The sequence below is a fragment of the Gadus chalcogrammus genome, chromosome 13 (assembly GCF_026213295.1).
Source record: "Gadus chalcogrammus isolate NIFS_2021 chromosome 13, NIFS_Gcha_1.0, whole genome shotgun sequence".
NCBI lineage: Eukaryota > Metazoa > Chordata > Actinopteri > Gadiformes > Gadidae > Gadus > Gadus chalcogrammus.
Window position 1 is genome coordinate 16,471,531 of NC_079424.1, and position 14,345 is coordinate 16,485,875.

General features: G+C 40.8%; 2 protein-coding genes and 1 long non-coding RNA gene across 3 annotated transcripts; 1 reads left to right on the forward strand and 2 right to left on the reverse strand.

The window, feature by feature from the left end:
* The first annotated feature begins 21 nt into the window (after positions 1-21).
* Positions 22-4,812, forward strand: LOC130402648 (uncharacterized). The gene is made up of 3 exons (XR_008903951.1): positions 22-161; positions 3,226-3,276; positions 4,394-4,812. It is a non-coding gene; the product is annotated as an uncharacterized LOC130402648 (long non-coding RNA).
* On the reverse strand, positions 54-8,053 carry LOC130402646 (blue-sensitive opsin-like). Its single transcript, XM_056606896.1, has 6 exons — positions 7,675-8,053; positions 7,079-7,247; positions 6,269-6,434; positions 5,652-5,891; positions 5,073-5,112; positions 54-118 (listed from the first exon to the last, which is right to left on the reverse strand). The coding sequence occupies exons 1-6, from the start codon at positions 8,051-8,053 to the stop codon at positions 54-56; spliced, it is 1,059 nt and encodes a 352-aa protein (XP_056462871.1).
* Positions 8,054-9,001: 948 nt separating this feature from the next.
* On the reverse strand, positions 9,002-11,263 carry LOC130401546 (blue-sensitive opsin-like). Its single transcript, XM_056605365.1, has 5 exons — positions 10,686-11,263; positions 10,368-10,536; positions 9,945-10,110; positions 9,263-9,502; positions 9,002-9,106 (listed from the first exon to the last, which is right to left on the reverse strand). The coding sequence occupies exons 1-5, from the start codon at positions 11,062-11,064 to the stop codon at positions 9,002-9,004; spliced, it is 1,059 nt and encodes a 352-aa protein (XP_056461340.1). The 5' UTR covers positions 11,065-11,263.
* Positions 11,264-14,345: the final 3,082 nt, after the last annotated feature.

Sequence of the window (14,345 nt, forward strand, 5' to 3'; positions counted from 1 at the left end):
TGCGCCAATTAGCAGTTTACATAGGAATGAATGGGCGGTCATGTTTTAGACTTCTACGCTGGTCCCACTTTAGAGATTTCAGTCACTGATTGGCTGGACGATGACTCATCTTCATCACCTCAACCCAGTCCCAACATCTTCATCATGCATGAACGAAACAGGTACAAGGAAAAAAAACAGTTACACACATTAAAGGCACCCAGTGCAACTTTATGTAAACATTCAATGAAAAATAAACATTCAATTTCTAGTCTTTTTTAGACGTAGTAAGTTTCAATAACTCCATACCATTACATATCGACATTCAAGGAGCAAAGATGAGACGTCGCTGTGTGGTGAGAACTGATAGAAAATCGTAAACAACAACAATCGCCGGTGGGGAGAAGCCATTTTTCCATCGACTGGAAGCCTGCTTTATTTATTGTAGGCTACAAAAAATAAAGAAAATGGCGGCATTGTTGTTGTTATCGATTTTCTATCAGTTCTCACCACACAACGACGTCTCATCTTTGCTGCTTGAATGTCGGTATGTAATGGCATGGAGTTATTGAAACTTACTACGTGTAAAAAAGACTAGAAATTGAATGTTTATTTTTAAGCCTCGAAAGTTGCACTGGGTGCCTTTAAAATCCTACACATTTGAGACATCTACAGGAGGTCTAACATGCTGCCATGCAGGACATCTGAGAGTTGAGCTGTGTGTCCCATTCTCTGGTATGGCGACACATTAGTGCCATAATTCACTAATGTGATAAAAGATGCATTCGGGCGTATTATATTATTCCACACGCGTAGATATTAACTGCGAGCGCGCAAATGATCTCTTGCGCGCGCAAATTACCTCAGCGCGCACAAAACAGCCTCTCGCTCGCGCAAATTACCTCAGCGCGCGCAAAACCTCTCGCGAAAGATGTTTTTACGCTCTCGCTCGAATTTAATTTTGGCACTATGTGGGAGGGAACCAAGGCAGGGCGGGCTTTCCTATGATTGGTCGTTTCTGAAGCGCGATATTTGATTGACAGCCCTCCTCAGCCCTCCTCTCATTCAATTCTGAATTGTACAGTAAATGGCTGAAACGTAACTCTAGATTCTATGAGTATAGGCGCAGCCTTTTAAGGCTATCGCTATTGGGTTATCCCTAGGCGTGAGACGTAGCACTGAAAAATTTGTAATCCCCGACCACCAACAGCGTGGGCCTCAATTACGTCCGCGTGCGGTGTGCCTCAACGACGTCCGCATTTCGCAGATATAGTCGGGCGCCGGCGGACGTTCTGCTCCCAATAATCAGCTTTTCTTTAGCTATTTAAAGGACAATGAGGCCGACACTTAAAGGCTGCGCCTATGCTCATAGAATCTGGAGTTACAATACGTAACTATTCTTTCAGCCATTTACTGTAAAATTCAGAATTGAATGTGAGGGCTGTCAATCAAATATCGCGCTTCAGAAACGGCCAATCATAGGAAAGCCCGCCCTGCCTTGGTTCCCTCCCCCATAGTGCCAAAATTAAATTCGAGCGAGAGCGTAAAAACATCTTTCGCGAGAGGTTTTGCGCGCTGAGGTAATTTGCGCGCGCGAGAGGCTGTTTTGCGCGCGCAGAGATCATTTGCGCGCTCGCAGTTAATATCTACGCGTGTGGAATAATATAATACGCCCGAATGCATCTTTTATCACATTAGCGAATTATGGCACTAATGTGTCGCCATACTCTGGCATTTAAAACACCTCAAAGGTTGTGGAATGTACTCCCTTACTTTATAGTTTAACCAGCCAATATGGATCTCAGAAGGCATTGATTTATCAAAAACAAGCATCATTGATAAGCTATTTTGTTTAACTCCACTTTTATTAGTTTGAAGTCGTTTAGCTTCGTGCACTTTCCCACCCTTGATCTTTGACATCTTCCGTTGACATTTCTAGTGGCACATTTGAAATAACTCCATTTAATTTTGCTGCCATTCCTGGTACATGGACCTTTATCTATGGAGTCAGTTTCCTGCCATAATTCAAACCTGAAAAAGGCTTGTAAGTCTGGGTTTGAAAACAACACCTTGTAAAAAAGGTTTTGCAACACTGAAAAAAGCGATTATAACCTGAAAAAAAATAAAACTAAAATTCAAACATCTGTAAACATGATTTTGTGTTGTATTTTATCTTCATCATTTTCACCAACACATTTGCAGAGTTTCAAATCTGGCACTGTTCTAAACAGTGTATTTCATTGTTGCCCGGTTTTGAAACCTTGTAAATGGGATTCTGCAAACAGGTGTTCATACATTGAGAAATACGTTTTGAAAGGTTGAATATTTAGTTGTATAAACTTGTAAAGGTGTACGTTTACGACATTGCAACTTATTTTTTCACAACTGACTTTTCAGCACTGACTTTTCAGAGATTTGACCACACAGGCGCAAGCTTTGAGTCACGTGAATATTGGCAGTGTTCTGACGCCACTCGTTTTGAAACTCCTGACAGTCGAATCTGAAAAAAAAAATTCCTGGGGGCGGGACCATTTAGCCCTAAACCTATTATATGACACGAATAATCAAAATCAACCGCGAAAGTCGCTTGTTATTCGTGTCATCGGCAGAGCACTGTCAATCACGCACAGCCCGGTGAACGGCACATGTGATTGGAATGTACGTCAGCCGAGAGCAACCAATAGGTTAAGAGCTAAATGGTCCCGCCCCCAGGAAAGTTTTTTTTTTTTTCAGATTCGACTGTCAGGAGTTTCAAAACGAGTGGCGTCAGAACACTGCCAATATTCACGTGACTCAAAGCTTGCGCCTGTGTGGTCAAATCTCTGAAAAGTCAGTGCTAAAAAGTCAGTTCTGAAAAAATACGTTGCAATGTCGTAAACGTACACCTTTACAAGTTTTTAAAACTAAATATTCAACCTTTCAAAACGTATTTCTCAATGTATGAACACCTGTTTGCAGAATCCCATTTACAAGGTTTCAAAACCGGGCAACAATGAAATACACTGTTAGAACAGTGCCAGATTTGAAACTCTGCAAATGCCCTGGTGAAATTGTTTGAACTTTGAAAATGTGTTGGTGAAAATGATGGAGATAAAATAGAACACAAAATCATGTTTACAGATGTTTGAATTTTAGTTTTATTTTTTTTCAGGTTATAATCTCTTTTTTCAGTGTTGCAAAACCTTTTTTACAAGGTGTTGAGTTTTCAAACCCAGACTTACAAGCCTTTGAAACTTTTTTTTTCAGGTTTGAATTATGGCAGGAAACTGACTCCATATTAATCCTTCCACCATCAAGGTGAGACATTTCCTGCCGTTTCTAATTTCCTGCTGAAATAAGAATTCTTCTGATATTCAATAGCTTTGCAAATTTTATTTTTCCCCAATTTCTTTTTCAATTGCTTTAGTCAACTGAACTGGATGGAAATGTTCCTTATCGTTGCTAATCGTGATAATTACTATCCATTCCTCCTTTCTGTTCCCATTGGTTATAGTTCTCTTCTTTTTAACCGATTGACCTCGGATTGCTCTCCCCTTCACTACCTTCTTCAGACCATGATTTTTTTCCTTGCCATTTTTGTTTGAGTAGTCTCCATATCTGTCCACCCCTCACCATCTGACATATCTGCCATTGTTACACTCACGATAATTGCAACACGCTTTCACTCACACCGACGTCTCCACTCCCAGCTCCTTCCGGGTCGCGCTCAAGTTTCACTATCCTACGTCGTTGTTGTTTATTATCCTTTGAATATCTCCTATTTATGGATATGTGAAGCCCACATTTAGGTGGTAAGCCTACTTTAGGGAAAGCTAAAAAGACTCGAAATCCTCTCCGAGAGTGTTTGGTTATGGCTGGTTTAACCTGTGCACATTGATTGCTAGACTCGGCATGTGTGCACACCAAGCCCAAGGGTCCAATCAGTCTGATTCGGGCCAGGTGAGGCTGCTTAAACCCGCCAAGTAAGCCAAGTGTGGTAGCAAATGTGTGAATGTGATGATCCAATGAAATAAGGGTGTTTGCTTGTTTGCCTGACAGAACCATTATTTGAACAAATGTGGAGTAATTAGAGGCTTGCAGTGGGAAGCTCCTTTGCGAATAATCGTAAAGACAGTTATGTAATTGCAAACACACACACGCACAAATTATGAAGACATAAATCAAACATAGCACCCTTTTTTTTTTTCAGTTCTACATGTGTGTCTTTTCGTCTATAAAAAGCCTCCCACAATGTGCTTAGGTCAATAACATTTTCCTTGGCAGAGAAGCGACAATGCCTGACTGAAAATGGGGGTCTAGGGCTGATGGTTGTCTTTTACACCACTGATCTAATCACCTAATCTATTGCTGTGCATTTTTAAGGGTCGGTAAATGTTCACTACTAGCTGAAGTCCGATTTTTCCCCTGGATACAGAATGGAAACTCCCTGATGCCATTGGTCGAGAGAACATCTGAGTTCTCACTGGTGGTCTGCTTGGAGCGACGCCCAAAGGTGTTATCTGATTGGATCACACCTGATAAACCTTTGCATATGGCACTGTGGTCTCTTCACATCAGGCAGGCTAAATGATTAGCATGCATTCACCTGTATGTGTGTAGACGTGTGTTTGGTATTGGAGAGATATGACGTCATTGTAAAAAAAGAATCAAATACACTTCCTATTTTATTTTACAATCATCCTTTTCACTTCAAGCATTTACATTTGAAATCATCTACTTTCACCGACTCTGCAGTCCAATATGTATGCCTACATTGTCTTATTTTACTGTGCATTATTGCAGCCTATATGTATAATTAACATTTTTATTTGAAGTATGGAAATGCAGGTTACGTTACCTATGGTTATTATCAATAAAAATTAATTCTCAGTTCTTTAAGCCCTTTTTTTTTTCACTTTGCATATAATTTTCTATGAGTTTAAAAATTTCGTTGAACTCATGATACATCATACATTCAGTGGTACATACAATTCAGGTAATAAAATAGTCACCCATATGCAATAATAATACAAAATGAAATGCTTGTCTGAACTATGCGGGTCCAACTTTCGATATTTCAGTTGTTGATTGAGTCGAGGTTGACTCTTCGTCACTGTCGCTCATCCCAATCATCCCCATCATACATGAGCGGAACTGAAAATCACAAAAAATAGAATTTGTCACTGAATCAATTCTAACTCTTACCTTGATCAATGTGATCCTTCAATAATACTCATATTTAGAATACCCGTCGGTTTAATATCTAGAAGAATATCATTCAATTCAATAAACAAAAATTCGGAATGTTCTGCACCAAAAGTTTTTCTGACCAAAATATCAGATACAATCCTACTGCTTAAGAAGAGGAAAATATATTTTTTAGTTAGCGGGAGTGGCTTATATCTTTAAATGAGCGTTAGACATGTTAGAAAGCAATGTGCTTCTTTAATGTGACGGCATTCCCACTCTTTTTCATGTAACTTATTATTATTTTTCTAAATTAAACAAATGTTGGTTTGTCAGTTGTGTAACTAACAATTCAACTGCTGCAACTTTTGTTGCGCATGGACAGAAATCCAATTCTAATTGGACATCTGCTATCTAAAGTAAACATTTATTGTATATCTAATGTACATGTATGATTATTGTTTGCAAGTTGATAACGCAGGCCTCCTAGCTATAAGCCAACAAACCTGTTTGTTTAGTAGGATGTAGATGACGGGGTTGTACACGGTGGAGGCCTTGGAGAGGCAGGAGGGTAGGGTGGCCAACCTCAGGTCAAAGGAAGAACCACGGTGGTTCACGACCCACATGGCAAAGCTTGCGTAGGGCATCCAGCACACCAGGAACCCGAGCACCATGATCACCACCATCCTGGTAACCTCCCTCTCTGCCTTCTGGGTGGAGACCGAATCCGCCTGGGCCTGTGCTGCCTGTGGGGACATAGAACCATTTGTGGATTCTGTGTAAACCTTTCTACAGGTGACAATGTTTGAGTCCAGTTCTGGGTGAATTCTGCACTATCCATAACCTGTAGGCATTGTTGAGCAAGTTTCCAAAGCCTGGCTGCTCATTAAAGGCATGTATAAAAAAAAAATAAGCAACATAATTACTTATACATATCTATCTATTTCTGAGTATAAACCATAAAAAAACATCTGCAGACGCTTTTAATTCTGACGACTTACATTGTGAGAGCTGAGGACAATCCAACCATAGGCCTGTATAAACTAAGCTCTTTCGGATACAAACTGACACAATCCCAACCCCACTCATTAAGACTCTATACAAAAGGAGGCTTCCTGCTAACCATCTTCATGGTGTAGAGGAGATTGCTGTAGCAGAAGACCATGGTGCCGAAGGGGACGGCGAAGCAGAAGCAGAAGAGGAACATCACGTAGGACTCGTTGTTGTATTTGTTGTCCGTAGTGTACCAGTCTGGCCCACAGGAGCACTGCATGCCCTCCGGGATGTACCTGTGTAGGATTTAGTATTTCCCATCAGGTCACACACGTCACAAGCCACAATTTTGGTGCCATTTTCACCATTATAACTAGTTGCTTTGTTATTCAACAATGTTTGGTCAAGAAATACCAAGATGGTGGGCTGGAATGTAATAATGGAAGTTAAGATCACATGATTGATACCTTCAGATCATATAATTGAAACGGTTAAACAGAGATGTAACCATTATATCTGAATGTCACTGCCATTAATTACTCAACAACGCATGCCAAGAGGGGGCATTGTCACAACAGCCATCATATTGTTGTCAACACATTGTTTAGTGATGTTATATGACATAACATGGCACTGCATAATCTAAATCAATGTTTGAATTTATTTTTTATTAAATTGAACACGCCCTTCTACAATATCGCTTCTACCACATGATACTGTATAATCTAAATCATTGTTTGAATTTATTTTTAAATTAAATTGAACTCGCACTTCTACAAAATCACTTCTTTCTCCATGTGAAAGGACACATGGAGAAAGATGCAGAGAGAGAGAGTTGGTTATATTTATAATAATGGTTAAAGTTAGTCATAGTCATATTAGACATAGTAATATTCAAAGTCCTAGCAGTAGTAATGGAGGCTTTCTGTGTAACACTGACCTGCTCCAGCCCAACAGTGGGGGGAGGGCAGCGGCCAGAGCGAACACCCAGGTGACGGCACAGCCCATGATGGCGTGGTGGCTCCTGAAGGAGAACTGACCCAGCGGCTTGCAGATGACCAGCCATCTCTCCACCGCCACCACGGCCAGGGACCACAGGCTAACCATGCCTGCAACCACATGGCAAGAATACACCTGTAGCTTTTTGTAACTATTGCAATAAACAGCACAATGCACCATTCAACGTATGAACATCAATGACCGCTGTTGATAATTGAATGTATTAATTCTGTGTTTTGCAGAGTGACATATTTAATAAGAAAAGTGTGTCGAGAAATATTGTACTGTCAAACTGATTGGTTATCAAAATGTTTTCCTACAAATCACAAAAATAATCGAAGACAGTTTGAAGAACATTAAGTTGAGTCACTTCTTACATTTCTTAGGCTTACATTTTTTTTTTTACCAACTTCACTGGAAGGCCTGTACCTCAACCCTGTATACTCTTAAATGTCTGTAATACGATATATATTGGCATTTTGATTGGAAAAAGGTAACAACCAAACAAGGCATAATAACTGTCCCTATAACTCTTACCCCCCAGAGTAGCCGTGAACCCTTCGATCTTGCAGGCCAGCGGGCCCAGCACCATGTATTTGAAAGCAAAGCACACAAAGCAAGTGAAGGAGCCGATGGCGGCCACAAGGAGGTTAGCCACGGCCAGGTTCACCAGGATGTAGTTGAGGTGCGAGCGCAGCTTCTTGTACTGGATGGTGCACGCGATGGTGAGGACGTTGATGCCGGTGCCGGCCACAAACAGGAAGAACATGAAGGCTGACATGCAGTAGAAGATGCCTGTGCTCCCCAGGTGATCCTGGGGAACCAGGAAGGGGCTGAACGCCGTCATGTTGTTAGTGTCCAGGGGAATGGGGATCCAGAAGTCCTCTGGGAGCTCTGTAGGGTAACTTGACCTCATGTCTCCCTTTGTATTGTTGACCCTGATATAAGTTAATAAGTTCTGCTTTCTTTCTTGATCGATCAATGGTCTTCTTTTCAATCCACTGACTATGTGACTGACTGCTTATCATTTATCTGGCTTCTGTTACTGAACGAGACATAGGGTTGTTTATATAGGAGTGGCGACTATTAGTAGCCTGTGTTCATTGGCCCACAGGGAGGGATTTTAAAGCAGGGTTAATTACTAAAATAGAAAGAGACACGTTCAAACTGATGTTTCCTCACGTGTACACAAACATCCCACATTGGCATTACCCTCCTATGGACTCACTGTTAGGGTGAATAAGTGCAATGGAAGAGCAGGGGAGAAAGGGATGATCTCATTAAGAAAGAGAAAATCCCTGTATTTACTTCTGATAATCTATAAATCCTACTGTAAAACCTGCTAATCCCAGGTATTTGCCTTCCTTTAATCTAACCTCTGTATGCTTTTAAACTCAGCATGTTGATCTCGGATTTTTGCCTTTCCTTATACTTCAAAGCAGCCTCTTTCTACAATACATCCATATTTTAAAGTGCTGCAACTTTATAATGTGTTTATTCTCTGACATACACACCATGCACCCACCACACACACACACACACACACACACCACAAACACACACACAAACACACACACACATACAAACACACACACACGCACACACCAACACATCCACACACACATATGTCCGTAATATCTGCAATATAAAGTAAATTATTCACCACCAAATACTGCATGCATTACTTTAATTGTATGTATTACTTTTTTATATCGTTTTTTTTATCTTGCAGAGTTCATTCTTTCAATATTATTTCAAACATGTTTGTATTTGTAACATGACGAAACACTCACATATTCATTGCACATTATTTACAGTTCATAAAACGTCAGCTATGAAGGGGAAATGGCGGGTCGATTTGCTTCTACGCTGGTCCAACTTTAGAGACTTCAGTCACTGATTGGCTAGACGATGACTCCTCATCATCACCTCCACCCATTCCCACCATCTTCATCATGCATGCACGAAACTGGAAGAAGGAAAAAAACAACAGTTACTCACACTTAAATCCTACACTTTAATAAGACATCACCTTATCATCATAAAATGAGTTTCATGGCTGTCAGGTAAACAAGCCGAAAACCAATAAATGAATCATAGAATGTGCCTGTCCTAACCAACAAACCTGCTTATTGAGGAGGACATAGATGAAGGGGTTGTAGACTGCGGAGGCCTTGGAGAAGCAGGAGGGTACGGTGGCCAACCTCAGGTCGAAGGTCTGACCACGGTTGTTCACGACCCACAAGGCAAAGCTGACGTAGGGCAACCAGCACACCAGGAACCCGATCACCATGATCACCACCATCCTGGTAACCTCCCTCTCTGCCTTCTGGGTGGAGACTGAATCCGCCTGGGCCTTTACTGCCTGTGGGGATGGAGAACCATGTTGAAATCCCTGAAGCAGTTTTTCTCAACCTCGACTGTGAACCAATCTTCAGCTGCCTGCGACTTACAACTGCTTACATTTGTTGGCCTCCGCTTCGCCCCTGATCTTTTTTAAGCAAACCATCATCTGCCAATAATATCATGGCACTACCACACTGCGACTAACAAGTCACCGATGTCCTGTGATCCTTTACATCTGACAACCCCACACGGAATCTCAAACCCAAGGTCGGAAAACACTGCCTTAAAGTATTTTACTTATATTTGTTGTATTTTACTTATATTTGTTAACAAAGCTAATATTTGTTAGCTTTGTGACTTAATTAGATACTGAATACTACCATGTAGGAAATCTGTAAAAAAAAACAGAAAAGAAAAAAAAGCTTATCCAACCTCTACCCAAATTTCTTATTTCTGCTTACTATTTTGAGTGTGTAGAGCAACTGGCTGTAGCAGAAGAGAATGGTGGTTAAGGGGACGGCGAAGCAGAAGCCGAAGAGGAACATCACGTAGGACTCGTTGTTGTATTTGTTGTTGGTTGTGTACCAGTCTGGCCCACAAGAGCACTGCAGGCCCTCCGGAATGTATCTGCACAAGCAATACACATGGCGTGAAAAACACAATATTCTAACACGTTTATGTATCTGTGTCTTACATGGAAATGACGCATTGGAGAGGAGAGGGATTGATGAAAGGGGCTTGTTTTTTTCCAAACACTTCACAGTACAGATATTCAACTTATAGAAATGCACAGATGTTTTGGTGGCGCTGTGTGTCTGTCCAAGCATGCATGATTATAAAATACAAAATAAATCAGCTGGTATACTTGTAAAGGTGTGGCTTACCTACTCCAGCCAACCAATGGGGGGACGGATGCAATCAAAGCAAAGACCCATGTGAACGCACAGCAGGCCAGCGCATGGTCCGGCTTGAAGATAAAGCTACCCAGGGGTTTGCAAATCACCAGCCATCTTTCAAAGGCCACCACTGCCAGGGACCATAGGCTCACCATACCTTGAGGGACACAGAGAGTCAATTTGAAATTTGTTAAATGTAAAAAAGAAATACATGTTGACTTGGCAATTAGTAAATCCATTGGTTGGCTTGATGCTTCAACCAAGCAAAATGAGTGCACAACAAATATGAATCAGATGTTAACATACCACCGAGAGTCACCATGAATCCTTCGATTTTGCATGCTGTAGGTCCGAAAATAAAGTATCTGCTACAGAAGCTGCAGAATGCTGTGAAGGAGCCAACCACAGAGACCAGGAGGTTGGCCACAGCCAGGTTCACCAGGATGTAGTTAAGATGGGAGCGTAGCTTCTTGTGCTGGATGGTACAAGCGATGGTGAGGATGTTGATGGCGGTGCCGACAATGAACACAAACAACATGAACGCTGCCATTCCATAGAAAGTGGCAGTGTTCCCCAAGTGGTCCTGAGGGACCAGGAAGGGACTGAGCGATGTAATGTTGTTGGTATCCAGCGGGATTGGGATCCAAAAGTCCTCTGGAAGCTCCATATTGGGCTGTGATCGCATATTTACCTGTGTATTGGTCCCAGTCTACACTGAAATATCTTAAATTAGAATTAACCTATTCACTTATGCCTGCTATTGCTTCTTGCTCTCATATGTATCAACTAATAAAGTCCACACAGTCTGATGATAATAACAACAGGAGAATGAATGGCTGGATGTTTGTACCTTGCTGTCTGGCTACAATGTCTTTGTGAAGAGCTACATGAAGAGTTTTATAGTGGCCTGAGAGACACAATTTATCCCACTTATGTCAATTATTAAAGTAATTGGGTTAAGCAATAGCACGTCAACCTGAATGATTGATTGATTAAACTGTCTTCCAAGCTAAGCCATCCGGAGCTTCCAACGTTATGCTGGAAGCAGTATTTTCTTAACACACAGGCCTTAAATCAATCACCTACCCTTTGACCCGAGATTTGTAAGCTGAAAATTTGCTAAGACGTTGGACGCTCTGGGGCTTAGACGGCAATTGCAATGGATGCTTTTATTATATGAAGGGAAATGTAGGGAAAATGTGTAGTATACTTACATTTGTTTGTGGTAAACATTGTTTATTTGGAACCGTTTTAAACTGTGAATTCACTATGAAACAGGATACATTTATATGATTTGAATGTGTTTTTCTATGTTATTCATCAATTATTTTGTTTCAAGATTACAAGTGAAAGACACAGATCCTTTTTTCTTGAGTTCCTTTCTGTTGCTTTGTGGTTTGGTAATACTCAAGCTCATCTCGGTATATGCTTGTTTGCATGCACACTGACCAAAACACCAAGGCCTCTTTCTACAGATGACGTTAGCACTTAATCCCAGGTTGAGGAGATTTATCCAATGTGCTTAGGGAAGTTTTCTTCCTGCTCATCTGTTTCCAATACTGTTAAGGCGGCTGATCCAAAGGACTTAAACTCATTTTAATCCCAACTGCCAGCTAAATTAAGGCTTGGCATGCGTCTTCTTTAAACCTCTCTCTGGAGAAAGCTTTACCTGTCTAGCAGGTGTCCAGTGTCTCAGTATGGAAACTCACTGCTAGAAATACAATATGTATAGCAATTAACTTTGTATAAAAACATGTTTTATCAAGCAGCCAAAAAGGGTTGAGCAGATTGTCTAGATCTGATTTGACAAGGCTGTAATGGACTGCCCCTTTTATCTACCAATGCACGGGTAGTAGGCTAAACGAGTGAAGATACTACACATTGATCATTGCTGGTGCTTTAACACATAGGCCTAAATGAAGCACCTGCCTACCTACCCAATGTGAATACTGGCAGCTACACCTATGTTCTCCCTGCTATAATCAATGTTCATATCTGTGAAAGGGATCCATAGTGAAAGGTGTGTTATCGTCCCTCCTTTAGTCTACAACCCATGCCATGGTACATGGAAGCAGACCCATAATCAGTGTTATGGGCACCACCATGTTTTTCCTACATTGAGGCCTCTATGAAAAGGCTCTATCACATGCCTTCTGTTGTAAGTTAACCTACTGACATTTTGGTATTGATGCGTGCATTGAGCTGTGCCTTGGAATAATATAGGGCTTGTACATCTTGACTTTGCATTGCAATGACTGCCCCCATTTCGGAAGTTTAGGAGAGTCGGAATGTCATTGATAGTAGGCTAATGGTATTTTGGTCATGTTTAGTAATTATATGTCATTATGTCATTTAGAAATAATTGTCAATATGGGAGACATAGGGTTAGGGTTAGGGTTAGTGAGTTTGAAAACTGCCACAGTGTTGCTCATGAGAGACATGGCTTAACAAAGATTTGATTAGCCTAGGTAATGGTATAATAACATATACTTTGGATTTTAAATAAATACAACTTTCAAAACAAAACAGCCCCGTTTCGCCAACAGAGAAACCCATCGTGCATTTTGTTCTGGAAGCCCTATTATCATTCCCTCTCCAAGTTGATTTTCCGCGGGACTAAATTGTATCAATTAACATTAAATTAACACCCAACAAGCAAATTAAGATAGGGGTAAAGATTAACCCCCTATATTTTTCATTATTAAGATTATATTCTCTTCTCCAATAGTAGATTTGGAATAATTAATTACAACACAAATATCAGTGACAACTAACATGGCTCCTGTTGGTTTCTCAAACCATTATTTTGCACTCTACTAGCACTCCAACTGAATCTTTACCCTGCAGCTGGCGATCTGTGAAAAGGGTCCATCTTACATTTTATGAGTGTAAGTCACATTAATTACGTGACAGCACTTTATATTTTTTACTCATTTCAAGTAACCCAAACATTTTAGCATTCTGATGTATCGAATGTATTTTGCACTTCATATTAGGCTATGTTAGGTATTTTCTTATGACCGGCTCTAAGATAGACCATGCCGGTTGAAAATTCCTCAGCCATCTGCTGCCCAGTTCGCATGTGAAGTGCACGGCGGCCTCCTTGAGTGCTCTCAGGTCCTGCAAGGGAACTTTATGAAGACTGCCACGGGATAGAAAGCTGTATCTATACGTATATTGCAAATGGTTCACACCAGTTCATCTTTACATTCCTATACTTACTTCTCAGTAGGTCAAAGTATTTAGTCATTTTGACCATTTATCCTTGATGTAATATCTGGATGGTTGAGCCTTTGATTAAAACTCAAAATAATGCGTCCAGTTGGTGGGGTGTAGTTAAAAGTGTAATATTTGCTGCAGTACAAAGACCCTAGATTATTAATCGCTGCGAAATATATAGTCACGTAATATAAAGGACTGGGAGCAATATGTGTTGTGCCGGTTAATGACCTTTTTATTTTTGAGAAATTGACAGACACCTATATGTGTGTGTGTGTGTGTGTGTGTGTGTGTGTGTGTGTGTGTGTGTGTGTGTGTGTGTGTGTGTGTGTGTGTGTGTGTGTGTGTGTGTGTGTGTGTGTGTGTGTGTGTGTGTGTGTGTACATAGTCTACCCATTTTAACATTGCTCCATCAATATAGGTTGCTCTGTGCTCTATATCTGTGAAAAATGAATTTTCATTTTGAGGCTAAGACTGTGTGATTTGTGAATAACTGGAAACTCCAATCAATTGCCCAATTTACTGAACTAACTGAAATCCCAAGTCTCAGCGTCAGCCCTTGTTCGGGTAAATCCCCTCCATGTGACCTCGATCAGAAATTCCATTGTACACGTTCTCAACTGTAGAATCCAAACTGGATCCTGGATCATGTGCACCAGCGACATCTTGCGGACGGTTAGTGTCTTACCACAATACGATCAAATCAAACTGTTTTGCAGATATGTAGATAGGTATATATATATTGAT